At 46.3% G+C, this 25,891-nt stretch overlaps 2 protein-coding genes across 2 annotated transcripts; both read right to left on the reverse strand.

Moving 5' to 3' along the window:
* Positions 1-242: 242 nt before the first annotated feature.
* LOC100485327 (UNC93-like protein MFSD11) lies at positions 243-2,994 on the reverse strand. Its single transcript, XM_031894391.1, has 3 exons — positions 2,942-2,994; positions 2,727-2,862; positions 243-2,193 (listed from the first exon to the last, which is right to left on the reverse strand). Exons 1-3 carry the CDS (start codon positions 2,977-2,979, stop codon positions 2,041-2,043), a joined length of 327 nt encoding a protein of 108 aa, XP_031750251.1. The 5' UTR covers positions 2,980-2,994; the 3' UTR covers positions 243-2,040.
* A 97-nt stretch (positions 2,995-3,091) lies between these two features.
* LOC116407955 lies at positions 3,092-24,867 on the reverse strand. The gene is made up of 5 exons (XM_031894390.1): positions 24,767-24,867; positions 22,789-23,031; positions 21,523-21,916; positions 15,896-15,951; positions 3,092-4,803 (listed from the first exon to the last, which is right to left on the reverse strand). Exons 2-5 carry the CDS (start codon positions 23,020-23,022, stop codon positions 4,759-4,761), a joined length of 729 nt encoding a protein of 242 aa, XP_031750250.1. The 5' UTR covers positions 23,023-23,031; positions 24,767-24,867; the 3' UTR covers positions 3,092-4,758.
* Between the last annotated feature and the right edge of the window lie 1,024 nt (positions 24,868-25,891).

The following is a 25,891-nucleotide window of genomic DNA, read 5'->3' on the forward strand; positions in this document are numbered from 1 at the left end:
CTACTGCGCATGCGCGCGCAAGCGAAAAGGAAGGAGGAAGTGATCGCTGCTACCCCGGGCTGGTGCTGTTCTCTCTGTACAGGGGCACCAGCCCGGGGTACAAGGTAAGTAATCTAAGTCACTTGGGGGTGCCTAACATTTTGGCACCCCCAAGTGACTTAGCCTTTCCTTCTCCTTTAAGGGGGCAAAATGTCCTATTTTAGGAGAAAACATTGGTTGAACTTGAAGAAATCATACTTGATTTTTAAAGTATTATTTTTATTATTTTAATATAACATAAAGAAAGAGGAGAAGGAAGGGAGAAGAGGGGGCAACGGAAATACACAGTAGTTTTGGCGCAAGTCAAACGTACATAGAGTGATTTAGCATAGTAATACACATTTGCAGTGAATGGGGGGGGAGGCATATAATGAATGAGACTGTTATTACATTTGATATACATCATCAAGCTGATCCCTCTGAATGATGTTACATTAGCGGTGATTTCCCAACAACACTCTGTGCAAGGGCAGCACTTACGGTAGATTGCAGCCTGAGCATCGCCGCCAGGCGACAAGAGATGGCACCTGATCTGAGAGAAGAGAATCCAAAGTAGCAAGAGATGGCACCTGCTAACCCCCGCTGTGCCACTTTGCATTTTATACCAGGGAAACTTTTGATAGTAACAGACAGTGCAGGAAAAAAACGGCTCAGCGCTAACTCACCACCCCCATCTCGTGTTTGAGCCGGACCCACAACACTACCTGTCAAACCTACAATAACCCTACCCACAATGGGTTAACTTGCTACAACCCAGAAAGTGACAGGATCATGATCCAAACGTGATTACTGTGTCCCATTTACCCAGACAGGGTATTTTCATGGACTGCCGGCACGCTCAGGGAACTGGGGACTTTCTGCCCACAACATGACCACTTTGCAGGAATTCTTTGGGTACCCAATCGATGCAGGTCTCTAACCCCTGGCCCCTTCTGCCTACCCCTAAGTTCTGTCTCTGCCTTATCCCCACTGAGCGGATTCGGGATGAATTCCTTAGAATGTTTAATATGAATTAGTAAGAAGGTTAATATCTATCAAGTGCAGATTATGTCTGGATACCTTTCCGTTATGCTTGTTACAATTACGTTGTTTTAATGACACACAAACTCATTGGACAATTTTAAACATACTTTACATACTTATGACTGTCACCCTCTTCCAGGTTTGGGTACCTGTCAATGATTATCAATGAGACCAAAATGCAGCCTATATACTGTATATATAAATATTGTTTTATTAACAAACTTCTCTTTCTAAGGAAGGCTTCCTTCCTCTGGGACATAATAACAAGAGGCTGCCTCTTCCAGAGAAACACATGCTATATCCGCATAGCTGGTACATTTTACTTTAAAGTAGTGGAATATAGTGAGGGGCTCAAAGAAGTAAACCGGTATCAAGTTTGTTTTGTCAAGTACTGATTTTACCCCCTTAGCAGCAGGAGGTTTGAAAAGATGATAAATGTTCATAAAAGAGAATTATAAAACAAAACAAGCGTAAAGGGAATTGTCTCTGGAAACATAATTTGGTTATTGGAAGTCACCATAACCGTGGCTATACCTATTATATACAACTGCTAAAACTATAATAACCCTGTCTTCAGAGCATTGCCCACTCGCGCACTGAAACATAAAATAAAATTCTAAAACAAAACTAAGCACTGGTTCCTACACAGCCCTGAGAGTAACAAAGTCAGCAATAATCCAGGGGACGCCTTATCAAGCACTTGGGAATGCTGCCGAGAATCCCTGGCAACTGGAGTGTTTTGTAGAACTGGCCGCTTCTTTGGCACCAGAATTAATTTTAGGCCTGGAATGGAGCTGTAAATAACGGCCCGGTGTGTATGAAAGAAAATTGTGCAATGGCTAGTGAAAGCTGTCACACTTGCACTGCATGACTGTGGTGCCGCATATAAAAATGTCACAACTTAATGCCAGGGATTTGCCCTGCAAGTGGCACAGAACGAGTTGCTATGGATGGCAGGCAGGCGTGCCACGGTTAGCATTACATGCTGTTATACTGGGATCTCCGTGTCAGTCCCCATTCAACAAAGAAAAAAGAGATGGTGCCAAAGAAGCCGAATATTACCAGGATTAAAAGCTGCCAGTGCAGGAGGAGGTAGTTGCTGTAGAAGAAGGCCACGGCCGCGCTGACGGACTAGGGAAAGAAGAGGAAAACAAAAAGGAGAGTGTTACTGACATAGTTAATTCCTGCGCATCTGTCCTCTCAACCACGACAGTCTATAAATATGTGCACTCTGCAGCTTTGACTCATTAGAAGACGCGCTAATCAGAATAAATCGCCAAGTGCGCTTGACTTGCTGATTACGTTGCTTCATGGTGAAAACCTAAGCAGCTCGGCAAACAAAAGCGCTGCTTACATAGAAGCGACATTCATTCTGCATGGGCAGAGCTCTCACCACTGCCCTTACCTACATATTCATACCCAAATGATTGCTGATACATTCTTTTCTAATTGTCAATTATTATATAACTATTGAAGGGGGAACTTCAATCCACCACTAAACCACTTTCTGCATTATGAAAGAATAATATTTTCTATTATTAGGCAAAAAAGCTGTTTTTGGGTGGAGTTCCCCTTTAAACTCTAGCACAAGCTTGCATACGCTACAGATATATACTGCATGTAAGGGGCAAAAGCGCTACAGAATTGCCTGAAAAGCTCCTTACCTGCACAAACTTGAAGACGGCAAAGGCCGGGGCGCTGTTATCGGGGTAGAGTGATCCCAGAATGCTCAGCATCTGAGTGTTGTAGCAGCTGTCGCCCAATCCCAGCAGAAAGCTGCAGGCCAGGGTTATGGTTTTGCTGCAAGAAGGGAAGCAACCAGAGAGTTAATTCTGTACTGAAATAAGCAAGGGGCAGCTTCTATATTTTACCAACCTACAGTGTACGATGCAAGTTTGTAGAAGTCGTTCTGCCCATGGTAGGCCCTCCTGCTATGAATGTCTGATGCATTCAATCCCGTTACTGTTATTCATTAGTTGATTTGTACCTGAGCCTGCTTGTACGCTGCCTGCCCTGCCCTACTGCCTGGACCTGGGGCCTCTGTTTAACCCCTTATGTGCCTTTGCATTGCCTGCTATGTCTGTTCCAGGGCCTAACTTTCTGCCTTGTACCTGTAATAAAGCTTGTATCTGACCTGTCTGTATCCCTATTCTGCTTCCTTCTAGGGCATCGCTTCCAACCTCTAGGACCAGTGGCTACTGATAGGCCAGTTGCCCTGGCAGTAAGGTGCCCCAGAAGTGTATCAATGTTTTTTACCAGTTGCTCTCCAGATGGTGGCCAGAAAATCACAGACACCCCCCCAAACAGGTCCATTAGATCACCCTACTGGGAATTGCCCATTATTCTGATTATTAAGACAATAGCTAGAGAAAAGGATGCTATTCATTTCATTCCTTTTCTTTTCTGTAGTTTTAGTGCAACCAATCTATATCTTATGGCTGTGTATTGCTTAAATGTTGTAGGCCGTGACTGAATTCTGCTCATCATCTCAACTTGCTAATGTCCATGTCCAACACCTCACGTCCCAAATGCCGACCCTCTCAGGGAACTGTATTGTGTTACTGTTACTGTGCAGGTAAAGCCGCTGAGAGCAGCTACGCAAGGAACAGCACGCACCGTATATATTGTATGCAAACTGTCATACACAGTAACGGCAGCGTCCTCAGAAAACACATTTTCATTTTATAATTACCATCTGTCCATAAATAAGCTGCAGCTATTAGAAAAATATTTACAAGCTGACACTTCCTACAAAGCCTGCAGGTATATATGTAATACATTATGCCTTAAACACTAGCAGATCAGCCCATTATATCTAACAGTCAAACTGACAAGGCGCCGATAGCTTTACACTAGTAGCCAATGCAGAGAGATGTTCCAATGGCCTGAATGAAAAGTTCATACGGGCACTTGTGGCCCACCCTACTTACAATTTGCCCTTAGTTGTCTACACTGAACATATGGCCCTGTCCTCAGCGCTGGAAAATGAACTGGGGAAACATTTAAAACTTAAAAGGGCTGGAATGGGGAACTTTTATGGAAGCTTGGATTTGATGGAATGTTTGAAGGCAGGTAAGGAGAAGCGGGGTGGAAGGAAGCATGGTCAGCCACAAGGCAGCCCCCTGTACAGCAGAATGAAGCACAATTTAGGGGGCACTGCCAAACACAAGCAGTGCCACTGGATATTATTGGGTCTCCCTGTACCTGTGGCCCCTCTTCCTGTCTGTGGTTCCCTGTACCATGGACCTGCCACTCAATCTCATCTTCTTCCTTGTGATGGGAACCTACACCCACCCCAGCTGGGCATCCACCTCAAGTCAAGTCTCCTTATCTCTTCTATGAGCTACAGTCTGCACCCTGACAGGGAACGGCTTAGCCTACAGCCTCCCCCTCTTTAGCTGCCCGTGCCTTAGCCTGACAGTTCCGTGTGCATTCTCATTTATGCTCTCATGCATTACCAACAATGCGCAAGAGCATAAATCAGAATGCATATTCGTTTATACATATGGGCATAACCCAGAAACTATGTCACATAACAAGCTCGCTGGAATATTTTGTGCTCAGTTCACCAACTGATTTTTTTTCTTCTTTTAGAATATGACTGAGAAAACATACCCAACACTTCTCCCAGGCCGACAAATATTCCAGAGAGTCCAATCAGGCTCTTGGCGTCAGCCTCAAAAACTTTCATGGAGCCTATGCAAGTTCCATACACACCGGAATAAAATGTGAGCTCCAAGCCTGAAATGAAGAGGTTAATAAAAACAATACATTTCCACATAGGAATCATTAAGTATATATCACCCCCAAAACTGAAGACACTGGGACCCCAGTGACTGATGTGTCAGGGAAAACGATGTTAACAAGCTAAAAACAGCTGGATCCCTTAAAGCAAAGCAGATGCAGGTATATAGGCACACAGGGCTGGGGTATCTTAGTGGCTCCTGCATTGTGGGGCTGGTCATCTTTGCAGGGGGCTGGGTGGGGGGTAGCATTTATTTCTGATAGGACAACCATATCCCCAGCTGAATTTTCATTCAATTCTTACATTACCTGTGTAGGCCACCAGTATGCTTAAAAGCAACATCTCTTTGGTAATGGACTTTTAGCATTAAGGGCTCTAAGGTGCCTATTTCCATCTCATGGGCTGCTCTCCTTCCACTGGAGTTTACATACATAAAGTTGCTAACTTTAAAGGAGAAGTAAAGGTGAAATCACGGGGGGTGCAATAATGTTTGGCCCCCCAGTGACTGTAACTGCTTACCTTATATACCCGGGTCGGTGCTCCTGTTAGGAGAAAACCCCACCAGGCCGGGGTCGCTGGGATCCCTCTCCGTGCCGCCAGCATGTGCGCAGTAGAGTGAGAGGCGGAACCATAACAAAAAGCCGCTTTTTCTCCCCACTGCGCAGCTGTCGGCCATGGGATTCCGGAGAGAGAAGGAAGAAGATCTCTCGCTCCCAGTGACCCCGGGGTGGGTTTTCCCCTAACTGGTATTGTCAAGTAATGCAATGGCACTCAAGGCTACAAACGGGACAAGCCCTTAATTCAAACTTTATTGCGGTAGTGCAACGTTTCAGGGCAAAACAAAACAAAACGGGGCTTGTCCCGTTTGTAGCCTTGAGAGCCATTGCATTACTTGACAATTCTGGACTTTTGGAGGGTGCCGATCCCTTTGGCAGTGAGCACCGGGCGTTTAACTCATTTTGGAGAGTTAAGGGTGTGCGAGGAAGGTCTCTGTTGTATTTTCCCCTAACTGGAACACCAACCCAGGGTAAAAGGTAAGTGATTAGAATCACTGGGGGGGGGGGTAACATTTGGCACCTTTCCTTCTCGTTTAACTATGTTGCAGAATGCCTAATTCTAAGCAACGTTTTAATTGCTCTTCAATGTTATTATTTATAGTTTGGGAATTATTATGTCGGGTGGAACAGACTCTTCTCCTACTTCTTAGAGCCCCCCATTTTCTAAACGCTACTCCTCCTACAGTTTTAGGGGTACAACACCCAAACTCCCCACACTTCTTCGCCCTATAGAGGAGCAGGTTGCTTGTGCTTTTCTAAGTGATCCTGCCCCCCGTCTTTTTGTGGCGTCGCTCTGAACCCCCCAATTTTCCTATTGACTTTGACAGGGAAGATTTTCAAACTGCTGCCACACTTACAGCTCTGAAGCTGCACCCCCCAAACATGAATCACATAGTCATGGGCTCAGCCTGAATGAAAATATGATGATTGTTGGATGCCCAAAAGTGGGCGGAGCTGTGGACAGATTTTACCTATTGACTTGGCGGAAATCCAACCTGCTGCCAGTCTCACAGTAATAACACTGGGGTCCCCAAACTTTGCAGAGTTAGGCACCAGGTAACTGCGGTTCAAGGTTAGAAAAAGTGGGCGGAGCCACCAACAGCCAATCAGATTTTAACTATTGATTTTCAATGGGGAAATCCAACCTGCTGCCATTCTCACAGTATTAACACCAGGGTCACTAGGGGACTGCAATTTTAGGTTTTAAAAAGTGGGTGGAGCCACCAACAGCCAATCAGACTTGACCTATTGATTTTTTGGTTTAAATTTAAAATGCTGCCTTTCTCACACTATTTATGCCAGGGTTCCCAAACGTTAAACAATCAGTCACTGGCTCACTACATATTCAGGGTTAGAACAAGTGGGCGGAGCCAATCCATTTACACCCATTAAATTTCATTGGTTTATATTTAAACTGATGCCATTATTTAAGTATTAATTCCAGGGTTGTTAGACTTTCCAAAGTTAGTCACTGGGTTAAAAAAGTGGGCGGAGTCACCAACAGCCAATCACAATTCACCTATTTACTTTCAATGGTAAAGTGTAAAATGCTGTCAGTCTCACACTATTATGCCAGGGTGCCACTGTTTGTCAATGGGTGACTTCCACTCAAGGTTAGAAAAAAGTGGGCAGAGCCAACAGATCAGATTTCATTCAGTGACTTCACGTTTTTCAACCCAACATGGTTTGTTCTCAAACTTCCCTTTCTAGTTTGCCTTCTTCTTTTGCCTCTTTCCAGTTTTTCAATGGGGGTCACTGACCCTAGCAGCCAAAAAAACTATTGTTCTAAGAGGCTACAATTTGGAGTGGGGGCATTTACTAACCCGCAACTTTTTTGGGTCGGGGTTTTTGACACAGAAATAGTTGCAAACCCCCAAAAAGTCATGTCTTGTTTGAGATTTATTATGTGTTTCTTCCACGACAATTCCTAATCTGATAACTCTCCAGCTCAAACCTGTCGAGGTCAGGCAGAAATCAATGGCAGATGTGCCTTCCTTTCCCTAGAAAAGTTTTCTGTGCTTGGAACTATATCAATTACCTTTACCTATATATTATAGGTATATATAAATACACACACACAAATATTAGACTGGCACACCCTTTAAAAAAAAAAAAAAAAGCACATTGCAGAAAAAGTCCAATGTTTTGGTCCTTATTAGGTCTTTTCTCTCTCTCTCTCTCTCTCTCTCTCTCTCTCTCTCTCTCTATATATATATATATCTACACACACACATATATATATATATATTTACACATACAGGTGGTAAAACATATATATATAGTCAAAATAATATAAGTGGAAGTAAAGGTAACTTGCTAACTTCCAGTGCCTCTCAATTATATTCACTCCCCCCAAGGTTTTAATATCTTTATTGTCATAGATCATGGAATCAAAGTGGATGTAATTGTGCTTGTCCGAAACAGGACTCTCACGTCAAAGCAAAAACAGATCTCTGCAAAGTTGGCAATTGTAATAAAAGACATTTTCTTTATTATCTCGTTAAGCATTTTTTACTATATACACATATATAGGTAACACCTTGGAAAGTAGCTGTTATTAATGAGGGGCTAAGTGAATGTAATTCCTCTCTGGTGTTTTATTATTTATTATATTCTGTTTTGCTTCGCTAGAGATCAGGAGCAGCTTGGCATCATGACATCACACAGGAATTCCCCATGCACCACTTTGTGGAATGGTACAGTCCAGCTGGCTTGGCTAGAGATAAGCAGCTGCTCAACATTGTGACATCACAACATTCCGCCTGTACCATGATGACATCACAATGAGAGGGTGGAGGCTTTGCTGCACATTCTGAGAATCTCAGTCATTTGTGAGCTGGCTGTGTAGAGGGAGAGATATCTCCTGATACACTGCCAACTTGTAAAGCTTTTTTCTTTATAAATTTCCAAAATGACTATTAGTAATTTTATCTTTAAATATACAATTGCATTTATTCTTGCTTATTTACATGGCAGAAGTGACATGCCTGCTTTATACGCCGTTGCCTGCATTATTGTCCGATGCTATTTGACCCGCGAGGAAGAGCGGATACCGGCACGGCATGAAGAAATTGCGGAAAACTGGAAATCCTTCCGTTTTCTTGCAATCGTATTCCTGGGGTATTATTTAGGAAAAATTAATGCGCACATTGGATATATTGCGCTTGGGCTGCTGGTCTTCTGGTGGATCTATTGCGATGAAGACCCCCAAAAAGAGAGACCCCACACTGAAGAAGAGAAGGAAGAAGAAGAAGAAGCGGTAAGTCTCCAAAATATTATTTTTCCCAAAATAATTCCTTGTTACAGAATTAGTTTTCTAACCAGGGGCAGGAGGAGCCTATATTCATGGCTAATTGTATTGGTACAGGTATGGGATCCATTATGCAGAAACCCCATATCCCAAGCTCTGAATTACAGAAAGGCAAATAATTCCTATTTTTCGCAATCAGAAGATGAACCCTAATCTCTCTCTCTGTTAATCTGCAGACTGCCCACGAAGAAAAAGAAGAGGATGAGCCAGAAGAGGAGCTAAACGATCAAGTTGATCGTAAAAACAAGGTAAGTGGCCATTTCTGTAGGTACCGGGTGTAACAATGATCTATGTAACCTGCCCTGATTCCATGTTCCTTTATAAATACAATTTATTTCCATTCTCTTGCAGCTCCTCGCAGAAATCTGGCCATATTTTAACCGTTATTTGAAAAATTTCCTCATTGAATGGCATCAGCCGCGAATCTGTGCGATGTCCATTTTCTTGCGGTTATTCCGCTTCCTGGAATTTGATTTGGGAGAAAAGGTAACGAATCAAACTCTTCTGCTAATTAATTGTGTCAGTAGTAGAGTGTCTGTTGTCTAGTTGCTATTAAACTCCCCAGCTTATTATACCGATAGTCAGTACATATGCCAAATCCATAACTGGCCCATACAGTTAATGATTATATGTTGCTTTCTAGATCATTTGGCCCCGAAATATAACCAAAATACATATTCAGCTGCCTAAATGCAGTTTAGCCCCCATATCTCACAACAGCATTAATAACATTGCAGGGTACATTGTGTTGCTTAGAGATCTCATACCCAACTCACTAACCCTTCCATGTTCCGTTTAGCCCCCACGGATAACCGCAGTGAGGTTCCACAGACGGACGGAAAACAGACAAATTGTCCTGGATTTGGACATTAGGTAAGGATGTTATTGGCTTACAGAACTGATCCAATCCCACAACAACCCATTTATAGCCGGAATATTATCTCCAATGAATTTAACTTGTGTCTTTTACTTGCAGCTTTGATGGACCAATAGAGGTTGAAGTGGCTCTTTTCAAGCGTTTCCTGAAGCTTGGAGCCAATCACGCTGAGGTAAGTGGGAGGCGCCATTTATGCACCGCCGTGTATGTTGCTTTTTCTCTCCTACATATTAGTAATGAGCCTCTCCTTTCTTTTAGTTACGTGGAACAGTGCGGGTGATACTGGGACCGCTGTTGGATGAGATACCACTATTTGGAGCGGTGACCTGGTATCTGCCCGACCGACCGGTAAGTTAATAATAACCCCATTTAGAGATTATTGGGGCCTATAATACTGTACAAATGTTAGTAGGTTATTAATTAATTAAAAGGGAAAGTTTAGGGATTGGCTCTTTCTGTTCCCATTTACTGAGCTGAGATGTATATTTTGCAGGCTACGAAAATAAAATGGACTGGAGCCGTAACGCGAATTCCAGGAGTAAAGTAAGTGCTTCTAACCAGCCGTCTCTGTATTGTTCTTATTTTCTATATTTCTTCTATAGAGATCACTTAATTTATTGATTTATTATGTTCCATCGCAGGAAGTTACTGGATAAAGCTGCGAACAAATTCGTTCACTATTTCTTTGTTGAGCCAGTTCACACATCAACTAAAATGTGGAAAGAAGTTGATGTGGATGTTTTGCACTTCAAAGTGCCCAAGGTACGTCCCCGGGGTCCCATTTTCATCTCTGAAGCCCAAAACAAGAGTAGGGGCGGGGCTTTAATCAATGTGTAGCATTAAGCAGCAATTAAAACTAATAAATACAATTGTTTTTGTCTCTGCAGAATGTGATTCGTGTCCGTGTACTGGAGGCAGAAGATTTAGCCTCACGCGGATTTATAGCGAAGAGGTTCCGACCCTACGTGGTTGTGAGTGGGGCAGGCAAGAAAGGAAAGACCAAATTAGCCAAGAGAAGCCTGAACCCATCATGGAACCAAGCGTATGAGGTACCAATTCTCTATACAGTTTCCTACACACAAACCTACAACCCCCTTCTCTTCCTCCTTTCATCCTTTTTCCAATTCCCCTTCTCTTTCTAACATTTCTATTATTATGAGGAAATCTGCCTTTCTATCCCGTTATACTGTAGGGGCATTTATTGCATTGGCCAGACCCCCCTCTGCATACCTACATCTACATACATATGGCTCCTGCTCACAAATCTAACCTGCTTCCATGTTTTCTCCCCAGATGATATTTACGGATCTTCCCCTTCAGAAGGTCAAGTTTGACCTCTATTATCGCGAAGTGGGAAAATCGAAACTCTACGGCAGGTGAGTAAATGTATTTATGTCTAAGTTTCAGTGATCGCTGGGTCCTTCTGTCCTTCTACTTCATGGACTTTAGAGGCCTGGAGGCTGTATGTCATTTTAATATATATACACCCAATTTCAGTTTCCATGTTTTAATTGACTTTTTAAAAAATTTTCCATATACAGCTGCCAATTCAGTTTAGAAAAACTGATGGAAGAGGACGTCGTCGATACGGTAAGAATTTATGTGCCCAGAGTTAATAATGACATTTTGCCCTGTGAGCTGGGCCAGAGCTTGGTACTGAGTTTTGCTTCTCTTTCCCCCTACAGTGGCTGCCATTGCAGAATGCCGAATCAGGGAGGCTCCACGTCAGGATGGAAAGCATCAGCGCTGTGCCAGATGCCGCTATGCTTGATGAGGTATTACCCACAATCCCCTTCTCTGGCTGTTTGGGCAATGCTTGGCTCTTCTTTAGCATTTCTAACGTTTCTGTGTTTTTTCAGATCCTGATGGTGAATGAGATCTCCCGGCCCATTCAGATTAAAGAATTTGCATCAACTATGCTCTTTGTACATGTCCAAAAGGGCAAGGATCTCCGGGTAAGGCACCTCCCCATCCTAGTACCATCTTTATTATTGTATGTCGTATCCATAAGGGACACTGCCGGCCATAATCCCTCATGCATCTCTATCTGTTCTTTCCCAACAGCTGAACAATAGCGTAGAGAAACCAACAGCCAGAGTAGAGCTGAAGATCCGGGACGCCAAGCGGAAGACTAAGGTACTGGCTCAGATACATATGTATATGGACTTTTTGCTTGATTTTCTACCATTTGTGAACTATAATTCCCAGTTTCCCCCATGCTGATGCCGAGAGATGTAGTTCTCTTATTAATAAGTTGAGGGTTGGGTTGAGCATTTGGATGCAAACAACTACACAGATTGTTATTTATTTTGTATTATGTGCTAATTTTTTGTTTTTTATCTTCCCAGTTCCGCGTAGATACCAGGTCCCCGGAGTGGAAGCAGAGATTCAGCTTCCCATTAAAGGACCCAAGGAATGAGGTGTTAGAGGTTCTGGTGAGTAGTAGAGTCCTGGTTTGTTCCCCTTGGGTCGGTAGATGTAGAATCACTGCTGTTTGTTTGCGGTTGCTGTGGGGTTTCCATTGGTGGTTTATGAGGGCACTAAAGCTTTATTTATTTTGCAGGTGAAAGACAAGGCAAATGGGCAGATGGGAACAATGGCCATTCCCCTGTCCAACCTGATCACAGCACAGGGCCTAACCATGGAAGGCTGGCTTAAGCTGCATCCGACCGAGCCTCGTGGTGCCGTGTGGATAAAGCTGGAGTTAAGGGTAAGTGAGCGACATCCCCTAATCATTACATGTCTGGGACAGGGATCTGCTTCATACAAACATTTACCTTATTTATTCATATGGAGTGAAATCCCTTATGTGCTGATCAGCTAGTGACTTTATATTCTTTCTGTTCTGTAGATTCTTGTTCCTCCAAACTCTGGAGCAGAATTTGTCAACTCTTAAGCGCCAAAAAAAAATTAATGACCAATGAAATACTATGAAGAGTAGAGAAGCAAAGCATTGTGGGAAGGAGGGAGAGGATGGCTTCTCTACAGAGCAGGGAGGCTGGAAGTCCCACACTGAACCTTCCAGCTCTTCCCTACTCAACTATCTACTTTAAAGAACTTTTGTAAGAGGCCAAGACCTACAAAGAGAAGAGAAGCATTGCATTGTGGGATGGAGGGAGAGGATGGCTTCTCTACAGAGAAGGGAGACTGGAAGTCCCACACTGAACCTTCCAGTTCTTCCCTACTCAACTGTCTACTTTGAAGAACTTTTGTAAGAAGCCAAGACCTACAAAGAGAAGAGAAGCATTGCATTGTGGGATGGAGGGAGAGGATGGCTTCTCTACAGAGCAGGGAGGCTGGAAGTCCCACATTGAACCTTCCAGCTCTTCCTTATTCAACTATCTACTTTGAAGAACTTCTGGAAGAGGCCAAGACTATAACCAAACCTTTATAGCCACCTAGTGGCTTCTCTATAATAAAGACTTATTTTAACTGTTACATGTGGGTCCTGGAGTGCACATCTGTACGATATCAATGTGTCTGGGGCGTTGTACCGAAGGGGGTTGGCGTGTAGAGAATTTTCCATATGTGGAAAATGGGGCTAATAAGCCATATGGGGCTAAGCACCTGGGCCATGTTTAAGCAACGAGGGATAGTGTCAGTGATATGATTGGTTGGCTGTCTTGGTAAATATCTATCTCGTGAATGTTTCCATGTTTTGTCATGCAGGATATAGTACTCTTACATCCACCATCTCTCCCTCCTATACCTGCTATCCCACAGCCCCAGTCCCTTCCCAGAGGCTATTATCCCCCCACTGCTACTATAGGCACCATCTCTCCCTACTATACCTGCTATCCCACAGCCCCAGTCCCTTCCCAGAGGCTATTATCCCCCCACTGCTACTATAGGCACCATCTCTCCCTACTATACCTGCTATCCCACAGCCCCAGTCCCTTCCCAGAGGCTATTATCCCCCCACTGCTACTATAGGCACCATCTCTCCCTACTATACCTGCTATCCCACAGCCCCAGTCCCTTCCCAGAGGCTATTATCCCCACTGCTACTATAGGCACCATCTCTCCCTACTATACCTGCTATCCCACAGCCCCAGTCCCTTCCCAGAGGCTATTATCCCCCCACTGCTACTATAGGCACCATCTCTCCCTACTATATCTGCTATCCCACAGCCCCAGTCCCTTCCCAGAGGCTATTATCCCCCCACTGCTATTTTGGCACCATCTCTCCCTACTATACCTGCTATCCCACAGCCCCAGTCCCTTCCCAGAGACTATTATCCCCCCACTGCTACTATAGGCACCATCTCTCCCTACTATACCTGCTATCCCACAGCCCCAGTCCCTTCCCAGAGGCTATTATCCCCCCACTGCTACTATAGGCTCCATCTCTCCCTACTATACCTGCTATCCCACAGCCCCAGTCCCTTCCCAGAGGCTATTATCCCCCCACTGCTACTATAGGTACCATCTCTCCCTACTATACCTGCTATCCCACAGCCCCAGTCCCTTCCCAGAGCTATTATCCCCCCACTGCTACTATAGGCACCATCTCTCCCTACTATACCTGCTATCCCACAGTCCCAGTCCCTTCCCAGAGGCTATTATCCCCCACTGCTACTATAGGCACCATCTCTCCCTACTATACCTGCTATCCCACAGCCCCAGTCCCTTCCCAGAGGCTATTATCCCCCCACTGCTACTATAGGCTCCATCTCTCCCTACTATACCTGCTATCCCACAGCCCCAGTCCCTTCCCAGAGGCTATTATCCCCCCACTGCTACTATAGGCTCCATCTCTCCCTACTAAACCTGCTAACCCTGTTCAATCCCATCTCCTCACCAGGTTCTACACTAGTTAGTGTATAAATTACCATTTAATGTGCAGACAGATAATTTGATACCTACCGGGCGCATTAATTTCGCATGAAATTGCAGCGCACAGCGAATTCTGGCCGAGCCGCACAAAGACAAGACTTTTCTATTTACAATAAGTTTATGACAGGAATGCATATTTTGTCAATAGGATAAAGTCTGATAGCATTGTTTATTGACTATACTGAATGCCAAACACAGCTCATCTGCAACTCTCTGTATGCTTCAAGAGGGTGTTGGGAGTTTTATTTCAGAAGAAGCTCCTGTCACAGTAGCCACTAAGCTGCCATGTTGTTTTTTCTAATGTGCAACTGCAGTTATCCCCCTTGGCACTCTGTACTCTGTGGTAACTGGATGTTTCTATACAGGCCGCACATAGGAACATACAACAGGGATTCGTATCTATGGGTCAGGCCCTGTGCTGCTTCGGTTCCCCTTTAATACAAATATCTTGTTCCATAAGTAGAATAGTTAATACAAATGAGAGACGTAACTGATCCAAAACCAATGTATGAGTTGGGAATCTGATTGTTGCACTCTCAGCATTTATAGCTGAATGCCTGGGGCTGCTGGGAGATACCAAAGCTTTTATACATATCTATATATTGGGATTACTGCAATGCTAATAGGCCGGTATGAGTTACAGTGAATGTGCCCAAACACTATAAAGAGCCCTATGACACTGGCGCTCACTGGGCAGTCTCACGATGAAGGATGTGGGTACAGGGAGCTGTCGCTGGGGCACATTGCGCCTAATGGGGCAGGACTGACAGTAACCGGCACGTAGGCAGGTTCAGCTTGAACTCGAGGGACGTGTGGCTTTTTTAACATAAATGATTGTGTGACTATGTTATAGGTTGGGTAACACAACTGTTACTGCTGCCCCACTTTAACTGTCTTACCCCATTCTCTCCATCTTACCCCACAGTGTCCGTCTCTTGCTCTTCTGTCACTTTCTTCCCCTACTGTCACCATCTTGTTCTAATGTCTTTATATTGCTCTTCTTTTTATTTTTTTGTCCTACTATGTCCATCTTGCCCTACTGACTCCACCTTCCTACTATGCTTGCAACTCCACACACTTATTTCGTACATCTCCCAAGGAGGCGCAGGTATGAATATAGGGGAGGGGGGGCCTTTTGGGATTGCCTTTTGCCCTATGCTGCCTGTGTGTTCCATCCACTGCCTGCCCTATGCTGCCTGTGTGTGTCAAACTCTGCCTGCCCTATGCTGCCTGTGTGTGTCAAACTCTGCCTGCCCTATGCTGCCTGTGTGTGCCAAACTCTGCCTGCCCTATGCTGCCTGTGTGTGCCATACTCTGCCTGCCCTATGCTGCCTGTGTGTGCCATACTCTGCCTGTCCTATGCTGCCTGTGTGTGCCATACTCTCCCTGCCCTATGCTGCCTGTGTGTGCCATACTCTGCCTGCCCTAAGCTGCCTGTGTGTGCCATCCACTGCCTGCCCTATCCTGTGTCATCCTGTGTAATAATTTCAGTCGATATTGCAGGGTACCTTGTATAATCGCTTCCATGGAAACTGGTGCTGTTCTACCTGGAGATGACAGTTTGCTGTGGATGAAAACAGAGAAATAATTTAGGCACAACTTACAGGTATTTGGCTGCAATATGCTAATAATTATGCAATGCCTTATTAGCCAATAGAGCATGTGGTAGCCAAGTCATGTAGAGTTAACAAAGGTTTCTGTGAAGCACTGGTTACATGGAACATACAGAATCATGGACAATTAGGCCTGGACTGGCAATCTGTGGGTTCAGGCAAATGCCAGAGGTGCTGCTGTAAGGTGCCATAGTCACTATTTATTGGGCTGGGGGGGCTGTTTGGGCCTCTGGGTACTGGGTATGCCAGGGGGGCTGTAAGGTGCCACAGACAGTCACTATTTATTGGGCTGGGGGGGCTGTTTGTGCCTCTGGGTACTGGGAATACCAGGACCCAGGCCCAGACTGGCAATCTGTGGGTTCAGGCAAATGCCAGAGGGGCTGCTGTAAGGTGCCATAGTCACTATTTATAGGGCTGGGGGGGCTGTTTGGGCCTCTGTGTACTTGGAATGCCAGGACCCAGGCCCAGACTGGCAATCTGTGGGTTCAGGCAAATGCCAGAGGGGCTGCTGTAAGATGCCATAGACAGTCACTATTTATTGGGCTGGGGGGGGCTGTTTGGGCCTCTGGGTACTGGGAATGCCAGGGGGGCTGTAAGGTGCCATAGGTAGTCACTATTTATTGGGCTGGGGGGGCTGTTTGTGCCTCTGGGTACTGGGAATGCCAGGGGGGCTGTAAGGTGCCACAGACACTCACTATTTATTGGGCTGGGGGGGGGCTGTTTGTGCCTCTGGGTACTGGAAATGCCAGAGGGGCTGCTGTAAGGTGCCACAGACAGTCACTATTTATTGGGCTGGGGGGGCTGTTGGGGCCTCTGGGTACTGGAAATGCCAGAGGGGCTGCTGTAAGGTGCCACAGACAGTCACTATTTATTGGGCTGGGGGGGCTGTTGGGGCCTCTGGGTACTGGGAATGCCAGGGGGGCTATAAGGTGCCACAGACAGTCACTAATTATTGGGCTGGGGGGGCTGTTTGTGCCTCTGGGTACTGGGAATGCCAGGGGGGCTATAAGGTGCCACAGACAGTCACTAATTATTGGGCTGGGGGGGCTGTTTGTGCCTCTGGGTACTGGGAATGCCAGGGGGGCTATAAGGTGCCACAGACAGTCACTAATTATTGGGCTGGGGGGCTGTTTGGGCCTCTGTGTACTTGGAACGCCAGGGCCTATTTTGAATCCCAGTCCAGACCTGTGCACAATACAGCCAGACTCATGCACAGCTAAGTGTTCAGTTATTCGCTGGCACACCTGTTGGCACCGTATAATGAACACTTTATGAAGACTTACTGCTACGTTGCCGCTTGTCTGAAAGGCTGTGAACATAAACATGAAGCCTATGCCCAATATGATAATATTCAGTAGTTTTCTGGAGACATTTTTGGTTTATGGTTTGTAGCGAGGCTTTATCTGAAGCCTCACTACAACAGCTAGGCTGCTCATGCATGCGCTCATCCTATCCCGACTGGGCTACTGTAACCTGCTATTTACCGGCCTCCCTAACTCCCATCTTTCCCCCCTACAGTCTATATTAAATACTGCTGCCAGAATTCTCCTCCTCTCATCCAGGAGAGTTCAGGCCCTTCCCCTGCTAAAGTCCTTATCGTGGCTTCCTATTAAACAAAGAATATCTTACAAACTCCTTCTCTTAACCTTCCCTCCATTCCTCTGCCCCTCACTACATCTCTTCCCTTGTGTCTCCGTTTGTTCCTGGCCGATTCCTTTGTTCCTCACAGAGCAATCGTTTGGTTGCGCCCCCCAACTACTACTGCGGTTTTCCGCCTTAACCCTTTCTGCCCCTCACATTGGGAATGCCCTCCCTGATTTACTCCGGAGAGAATCCTCCCTCAGTCTTTTTAAAACCAAACTGAAAGACTACCTTTTGGAGCACTCACCCAGCACCTGATCTGGGAAGTGGCACCTATATTGTAGTGTTACCCACTGTGACCTACAGCCCTTATATTTGCCTATTTGTGTCTGTAAGTTACCCTCCCATTTAGATTGTAGGCTCTACGGGGCAGGGACCTCCATCCTCTTGTGTTTTTGACTCTTAACTTATTGCAACTGTAACTGTATCTTGTATTTATTGTTATACTTTGTATTTATCTATTATCTTAATAACCCCCTGTTTGTATGAATGTATTCTACTGTACAGCGCTGGGTACATAAGTAGCACTTTATAAATAAACATATACATACATACATCTGAAAGGAGGCAACGACAATCCTGCAAAGCAATATAAACCCATTAATTAAACGATAATAAAGAAACATGAGGCAAGAAACAGACACACTTTGTCATTACTTGGCCTTAAAACAGGACCTACTGCATCTCTTTCACCTCTCTGTTATAAGGCAGGCTGTAGGGTCATTGCTTGGTGCTACATTCTCACACTGATTGGGTTCTGGCACGGCAACTCATTTTTTTATTATGTGCCGCATAGAAAACCTTTCCTGCGTCCCACCCTCCTGAGACAGGGTTAAAAAGTAGCAAAATGGACACCCTATTATTATCCTTTATACAGAAATTACACATTCCCCAGTCCTGGCCTCAGTGGAGCTTACAATATAAGGTCCATATCCCATTTTAGCCAATTACCCTGCCTGTATGGGTGTTTGGGGTGTGGGAGGGAACTCACACAGACACGGGGAACATACACACACCTTGCAGCCAGTGCCCTGCCTGGAATCAAACTGAGGGCCCCAGCGCCATTATTATGTGTTATTTAATAACCCCCCTCCTGCTAAAGAGCGATTTTGAGCGGCATATGTGTGGGTGGGACTGTGAGTTACAATGTAGTTGCTGGTTTGGGGGCACTCTGGCTATAATGAGTATTGGGAGGAACTGTTGGGCAGGGTAATGCCAGCTATTCTACTTGTGTTGGCTACTGTGGATCTGCTTCCCTCTGGAACCCACTTCCTTCTGCGAGTTGTCACTCAGCTCGAGGCAGTGGGGAGGCACATAATACATGCATTTCATGTGATTATTTCTGCTGATCTGTGAAATGTAGGAACAATATATATAGTCTTAAAGGGGAACTCCTGCTTCCGAACCAAAGTTTGTTAAAGAGCCCCACACAACCCAGAAACCCCTAATATACCTGTCACTGTAATCTGTTCCTTCAAAAAAGTAGGAATAAATACAATTTTTATATGCTGAAATCCAGCTGCAAAAAGTTCTTCTGCATCATTTGAAATCCCGGCAGGGGAGGAGGGACTAAAACATTGATGTTACAAATTGGAACAACTTCCCCACAGCTAGGCGACTACTGTTATTTGAGTCACAAAGTAGTCAGCCAGATAAGCAGGGGGCGGGGCTTAGGGAACTGTTCCAACCCATATTATTACATTAAAAATCATGAAAAGGCTGCACGTTTTTAACTAATGTATATTGCAAAGATGTTGAACTTTTTACTTAGGGCTAAAGGAGCTTAAGTTGTATTTGGGTAGACTTCCCCTTTAATTTAATGCCTACAATTTCTTTAAATTGATCATTTTATGTTACAGTTATTTATTACACAATTATTATTAATCCACCCAACCTAAACAGCTTCCCCCCGGGGCGACACAGTTATACACAGTTATACACGCAGCTTGTGGGGTTTTGCCAGTGTATTTCCTACAAAGCATCTGTCAGAGCAGCTTAACTGCTAGTTAATGGGGTTGTTTAACTTTTAATATGATGTACAGAGTGCTTCTCTGAGACACCTTGCAGTTGGTCTTCATTTTTAATTATGTATAATTATTAAGCTTTTCCGGTCACCAACCACCCCCCCAGTGTGTCCCCCACAAAGCCCATTCCCATACCTGTACCCCAGCATTTCCCTTCACCAGCCATCCCCCCCAGCATGTCCCCCACAAAGCCCATTCCCATACCTGTACCCCAGCATTTCCCTTCACCAGCCATCCCCCCCAGCATGTCCCCCACAAAGCCCATTCTCATACCTGTCCCCCAGCATTTCCCTTCACCAGCCCCCCCAGCGTGTCCCCCACAAAGCCCATTCCCATACCTGTCCCCCAGTATTTCCCTTCACCAGCCACCCCCCCCAGCGTGTCCCCCACAAAGCCCATTCCCATACCTGTCCCCCAGTATTTCCCTTCACCAGCCACCCCCCCCAGCGTGTCCCCCACAAAGCCCATTCCCATACCTGTACCCCAGCATTTCCCTTCACCAGCCCCCCCAGCGTGTCCCCCATAAAGCCCATTCCCATACCTGTCCCCCAGTATTTCGCTTCAGCAGCCACCCCCCCAGCATGTCCCCCACAAAGCCCATTCCCATAACTGTACCCCAGCATTTCCCTTCACCAGCCCCCCCAGCGTATCCCCCACAAAGCCCATTCCCATACCTGTACCCCAGCATTTCCCTTCACCAGCCACCCCCCCCAGCGTGTCTCTCACAAATCCCATTCCCCTTCACACATACCTCTCACCCAGCTTTTCCCAGCACTCACCCCAAATCCCCCACCCCAACTGGCCTTCAGGCTGGGCCCCCTTAGCCCATAACAAGGTTACAGATATATAGAAACATTGGGGTAACAGTCACCCTGCTATAGTTCCAGGGGTACCCAGGGCACAAATAAGCACTCACCCCAAATCCCCCCCTAACTGGCCTTCAGGCTGGGCCCCCTTAGCCCATAACAACGTTACAGATATATAGAAACATTGGTGTAACAGTCACCCTGCTATAGTTCCAGGGGTACCCAGGGCACAAATAAGCACTCACCCCAAATCCCCCCCTAACTGGCCTTCAGGCTGGGCCCCCTTAGCCCATAACAAGGTTACAGATATATAGAAACATTGGGGTAACAGTCACCCTGCTATAGTTCCAGGGGTACCCAGGGCACAAATAAGCACTCACCCCAAATCCCCCCCTAACTGGCCTTCAGGCTGGGCCCCCTTAGCCCATAACAAGGTTACAAATATAAAAAAACAACGATTTACATTTTCGCCGGTGGGATGGCATTTTGGGGAGATTAGTCGCCCGTGAACAGGGAAATTTGTCGCAGGTGACTAATTTCCCCGTGTGCCAGAGCCTTTAATAGTGATGTGCGGGCCGGCCCAAAACCTGTGGGACTCGCGAGTTTCCCTGCAGTCGGGCGCAGGTCTATAAATACAGGTGCCTTCTGGGTCGGGTTGGGAGCAGGCGGGTTAGTCGGGTGTGGGTTCACAAAATGCTGCACGTCACTACCTCCTATCTATCTCTCCTGTAGGCTCTCAGCCACTTACAGGGTAAAAGCAAATGGTTCTACAGAATGTAGGGTGCAATGCGTATGATTCCCCGGCTGCATGCACCATGGTATGAAGCCCTGTGAATATATATGACTGCATGGTGAAAATATGTATATAAAATCAGCAGGATATATCCCCTTTAATTTTATCAGGTGCAACCTAGTGCCCCATGATGCTGGGACTAAGGGGGGACCTTAGCATTTCCATAATCTGGATCCATGCCTGTACTCTGTATAAACCACCAGCAACTGTCTAAGTGTGCTCTGTCCCTTCAACTGGCCTAGATGTGCCGCTACTGACCTGTTGGACCTGTTGGAGGTGTTTTCTTTCTAGATTTAGGAATTCTTGGGGGAGGAGCTTCAGGTGTTTTAGGCGCCGAATTCTGTTCAGCAGAAAGTGGCACCTGGGCTACCATCAGCGGTGGCCAAACATTCCAAAGAACTTGCGGTTGTTGTGCCTGTGGTCTGCTTGGGAAAATGGTCGGCATGGCGTTCGTTCGGAGAATGGCTCTGCCTTCTTGAAAGATATAGCATTCTGGGGAAAAGTGGGCGGAGCACATGCAATAGTCATAACTCCTCCTCTTTTCGAGCAACCACTGCTTTATCCTGTGCAGATTGTTGGGAAACGTGTGAAGCAAAACCCCACCGATTGGCTGCCGACAGCTGCTGACGATGCATTTCGGCCACACTTCACCCTGAAGTAGAGAGTTTCATAACAAATTAGACAAAAAAAAAAGTTTTGGTAATTGAAAAAATAACTAAATGCTATTTCTATATTAGAGTATGTGGCTAGCATACCTGTCTGGCCCATGTATGGCCACCTTTATTATTAAAGGATAAGTAAGCCTTTAATTTTTAAATCCCCCAAAATTACTCTGTACAGCCCCAGAATAACATACTTTTCTCCCTGCACCCAGATTTTTTTTCTCTATTTTCTCTATTACAAGCAGCTAAACAGCAGGTTATTTACCGACTTTCTTGTTTAGTGTGAAGCTCCACCCCCTTTACTGTCCGACTATGAAGACACAAAGAGGTGCCACTGGGCATGCTCACTGCCGCTGCTCCAATTAAAATCAATCATCAGTCATGCGCAGTAGGCACCTCTGGGGTAATCATAATCGGAGAGAGAAGGAGGGCTCAGAAAGTCAAACCACTACCTGGTTGCTAAGGTCATTTGAACCCTAGCAACCAGATTACTGCTGAAATGCCAAATGAAAGAGTTGCTGAACAAAAAAACTAAATAATTAAAAAACCACAAATAATAAAAAATGAAGACCAACTGCAAATTGTCTCAGAATATCACTCTCTACGTCATACTAAAGGTTACTTTTAAGGGACAATAATATATACCACCTCTGTTTCTCCAGAATGAGTTGGCATCTCAGTGACCCACGTAAGGGGCCATCCCAACTACCAGCCAAGTGATACTGTGTAAAATATCAGGTGAATTAGAAAATCCCATTAGGTGAGAGCTGCACTGATGCCTTTCCCAATGGGTCTCCCTAGGCCCCATTAAGATATGATATCTAAGTGCCCATTAAGATTTAACCCACAAACTGCCCCCTACCTGACACCCTGATGAATTGGGAGGAGAAGGGAAATTCTGCAAGTTGGCCGTCGGTTCGATCATCGCTGGGAAGATGGTTGGGACGGCGTCCGACCGAAGAACCAGTTTAGCATCCTGCACTACGTAAGAGTTGGGGGCAAAATGGGCGGAACACATACGATGCGGATTTGATTCTTGTAGATTGGATTTCTTGTAGTTAAAAAGCGGACAGTTGCTCACCACGCAATGCGGCATGTTCCTCACCTGCAAAGGAATGGGAAACCACTTGAGCTGTAGGCACCTTTAGGGGCGTATTTATATAGAGGCGCCCCCCATGGCTGAACAGTCAGGATCCCAGGGTAACTGGCCCTAGCAACCTGTTTGAAAAGCCACAAAGTCAAAAATGGGAAAATCCTTCAGTCGTGTAAATGAACAATTTTGCAGAAGGTGGAATTTTCTGTCCCCCAGAGACTCTTTCTGCCCCGTGTGTCAGTGCCTATTGGGTAATTGCCTGCAGACTGGGCGCACAAGTTAATGGGGTGGGGCAATTTATCACCTTCCCACAGGACTACTAATTCCAATGGTGACTAAATGCTGACAATTGGCCCAGGGTGTGCCTGTAGGGAAAGGGCATATCTGCTCATCCCAATACACACAGACTGTCAGGGCCGCCATCAGAAATCAGGGGGCCCCTCACAAGAAAATTTTCTGAGCCCCCCTCCTCCCACTCCCTGTCCCCCAATGGCCCCTTCCCCAGTGACCCCTCCCATCAGTACAAAGGACACAGACATTGGTAGCCAGGGCACCCTAAAACATTGGTAGCCAGCAGCCTCCAGTTACCCCCCCAGCATCCTTCCCAGCATACTCCAGCGTCTTCCTGCTTCCTGCGGCTCCCCCCAGCGGTATCCTCTTGATATGTCGCCCGGCTCCCCACTGTATCTGCACCTGCACCTTTTTATAAGGTTGCACACCGAGGGTGCTGATGTCACGCGTACACATGGGCGCAACCAATAGAATAACCCGCTGACCACCAATGACAAGGCCAGTAATTCTTTAAAGGGGCCCGAGCTAAAAAACTGTATCACGGCCGGGCCCCCTTTAAAGTGACGATCGTCCGGGCCCAGGACAATTGCCCCCCTGATGGCGGCCCTGCAGACTGCCATTAAACTGCCATAAAATTCTCATTAAGTGTTTCAAACTGGCGCCCCATTAGCCAACTGGATGAGAAGGCTGCAATTAGATTTTTGTTTCTATATTATAACTAATGCAACTGGCCAACTCCTATGAATAAAGCCTTACCCAGCCCTACCCAGCGGCCCCTATGGTAAGAAGCACAATACAAGCAATGGGGCTGGCATTTACAGCAGCTCCTTACAGTCCATGGAAGTCCCAGTGCCAGTGCTGCATTTGTGGGACTATAAATGTCCCAGGCTGGGTGCCCCAGATTTACTGCCCCCACTGCCTACTCACCCCTGATTCCTGCCCCACTGCCTACTCACCCCTGATTCCTGCCCCACTGCCTACTCACCCCTGATTCCTGCCCCACTGCCTACTCACCCCTGATTCCTGCCCCACTACCTACTCACCCCTGATTCCTGCCCCCACTGCCTACTCACCCCTGATTCCTGCCCCACTGCCTACTCACCCCTGATTCCTGCCCCACTGCCTACTCACCCCTGATTCCTGCCCCACTGCCTACTCACCCCTGATTCCTGCCCCACTGCCTACTCACCCCTGATTCCTGCCCCACTGCCTACTCACCCCTGATTCCTGCCCCCACTGCCTACTCACCCCTGATTCCTGCCCCCACTGCCTACTCACCCCTGATTCCTGCCCCCACTGCCTACTCACCCCTGATTCCTGCCCCACTGCCTACTCACCCCTGATTCCTGCCCCCACTGCCTACTCACCCCTGATTCCTGCCCCCACTGCCTACTCACCCCTGATTCCTGCCCCCACTGCCTACTCACCCCTGATTCCTGCCCCACTGCCTACTCACCCCTGATTCCTGCCCTCTGACTGATGTTTCCTTCTCCACTGCAACTCTGAGATCCAAGTGGGCAGGACCTTTTAACACAAACACACCTAAAATCCTACCCAGATAGGGAAGGCTGACAGTCCCCAAGCCAAACACCCTGTGTAACCCCGCCCATGGGAATGTACCACTGAGAGGGGAGGGGACTATGAATTAAATCAATGAAGTACTGGCTGGTCCCTACAGCTGGGCGGAACCACGCAGCACACACACCCCCGCAGCTTTGTTACAAGCAGATTCTGCCAGGGAGGAGGGATTACAGCAAGAAGCCCTGTTGTTGTTGGTTGGAGAGCCTTGGGCGCATGGAATTATGGGAGTTGTAGTCTTTTCTCACTTCACTCTTGCGTTTTTTACCAGGCGGAAACTACAACCCCCAGAAATCAATACTACCGATCATAGCCTCATGCTCAGATTTGAACTTCCAACTGTGGAAGGACTGAGGCAGCGCTTACCTTTCCCTCACAATGCGCTCACTTGGCTCCAATCTGTGGGGATGCTCTATAGAGGCTCTGAGCATCCGTCTGCTGAGGAGATTTTTTCCCCTTGTAGCTCATTTTTGTGTGGGTTTGGCACAGAGGGAAGCCATTTTATATACACCTTAATAGCCATTCTCTGCCTCTCACTGCGGCTCTTGATAGCTGCCCTTGAATTCATGTGGAGAGATCCTGTTATAAGAGTGACTTTTCTTACCAACCATTATTATTCAAACTGTGCGTGTAACTGTGCATAGCAGTGAGGTGGGTACACAGCCTGGGGGATTGGTTAGCAAGCTGTAGGGCAGCGAATTGGGTGTCAGGGCTGGCTGTGTATCCCGCCGGGCGGCTGCTATATCTGTGTAGGCCCCCCAAAAGGGCATCAGCAAGGTGCTGTCACAAAACAGGCCACTCCGGCTGCACCCACGGGGGTAAACGGAGATTTTCAGTTATTTTGACTTCAGGTTCAGTGCCATATTTTTGTTTACAGTGGCATCAAAGGGTGCGAGTGTGTTTTTTGGGTGGGCAAAAAGACAGATTTGTCACAATTTAGGGGCAAAATAAGAGCAAAATTAAGAAAACACAATGAGAAATGGCCACCAGAAGCTTTGCTCCA

The sequence above is a fragment of the Xenopus tropicalis genome, chromosome 10 (assembly GCF_000004195.4).
Source record: "Xenopus tropicalis strain Nigerian chromosome 10, UCB_Xtro_10.0, whole genome shotgun sequence".
Lineage (NCBI taxonomy): Eukaryota > Metazoa > Chordata > Amphibia > Anura > Pipidae > Xenopus > Xenopus tropicalis.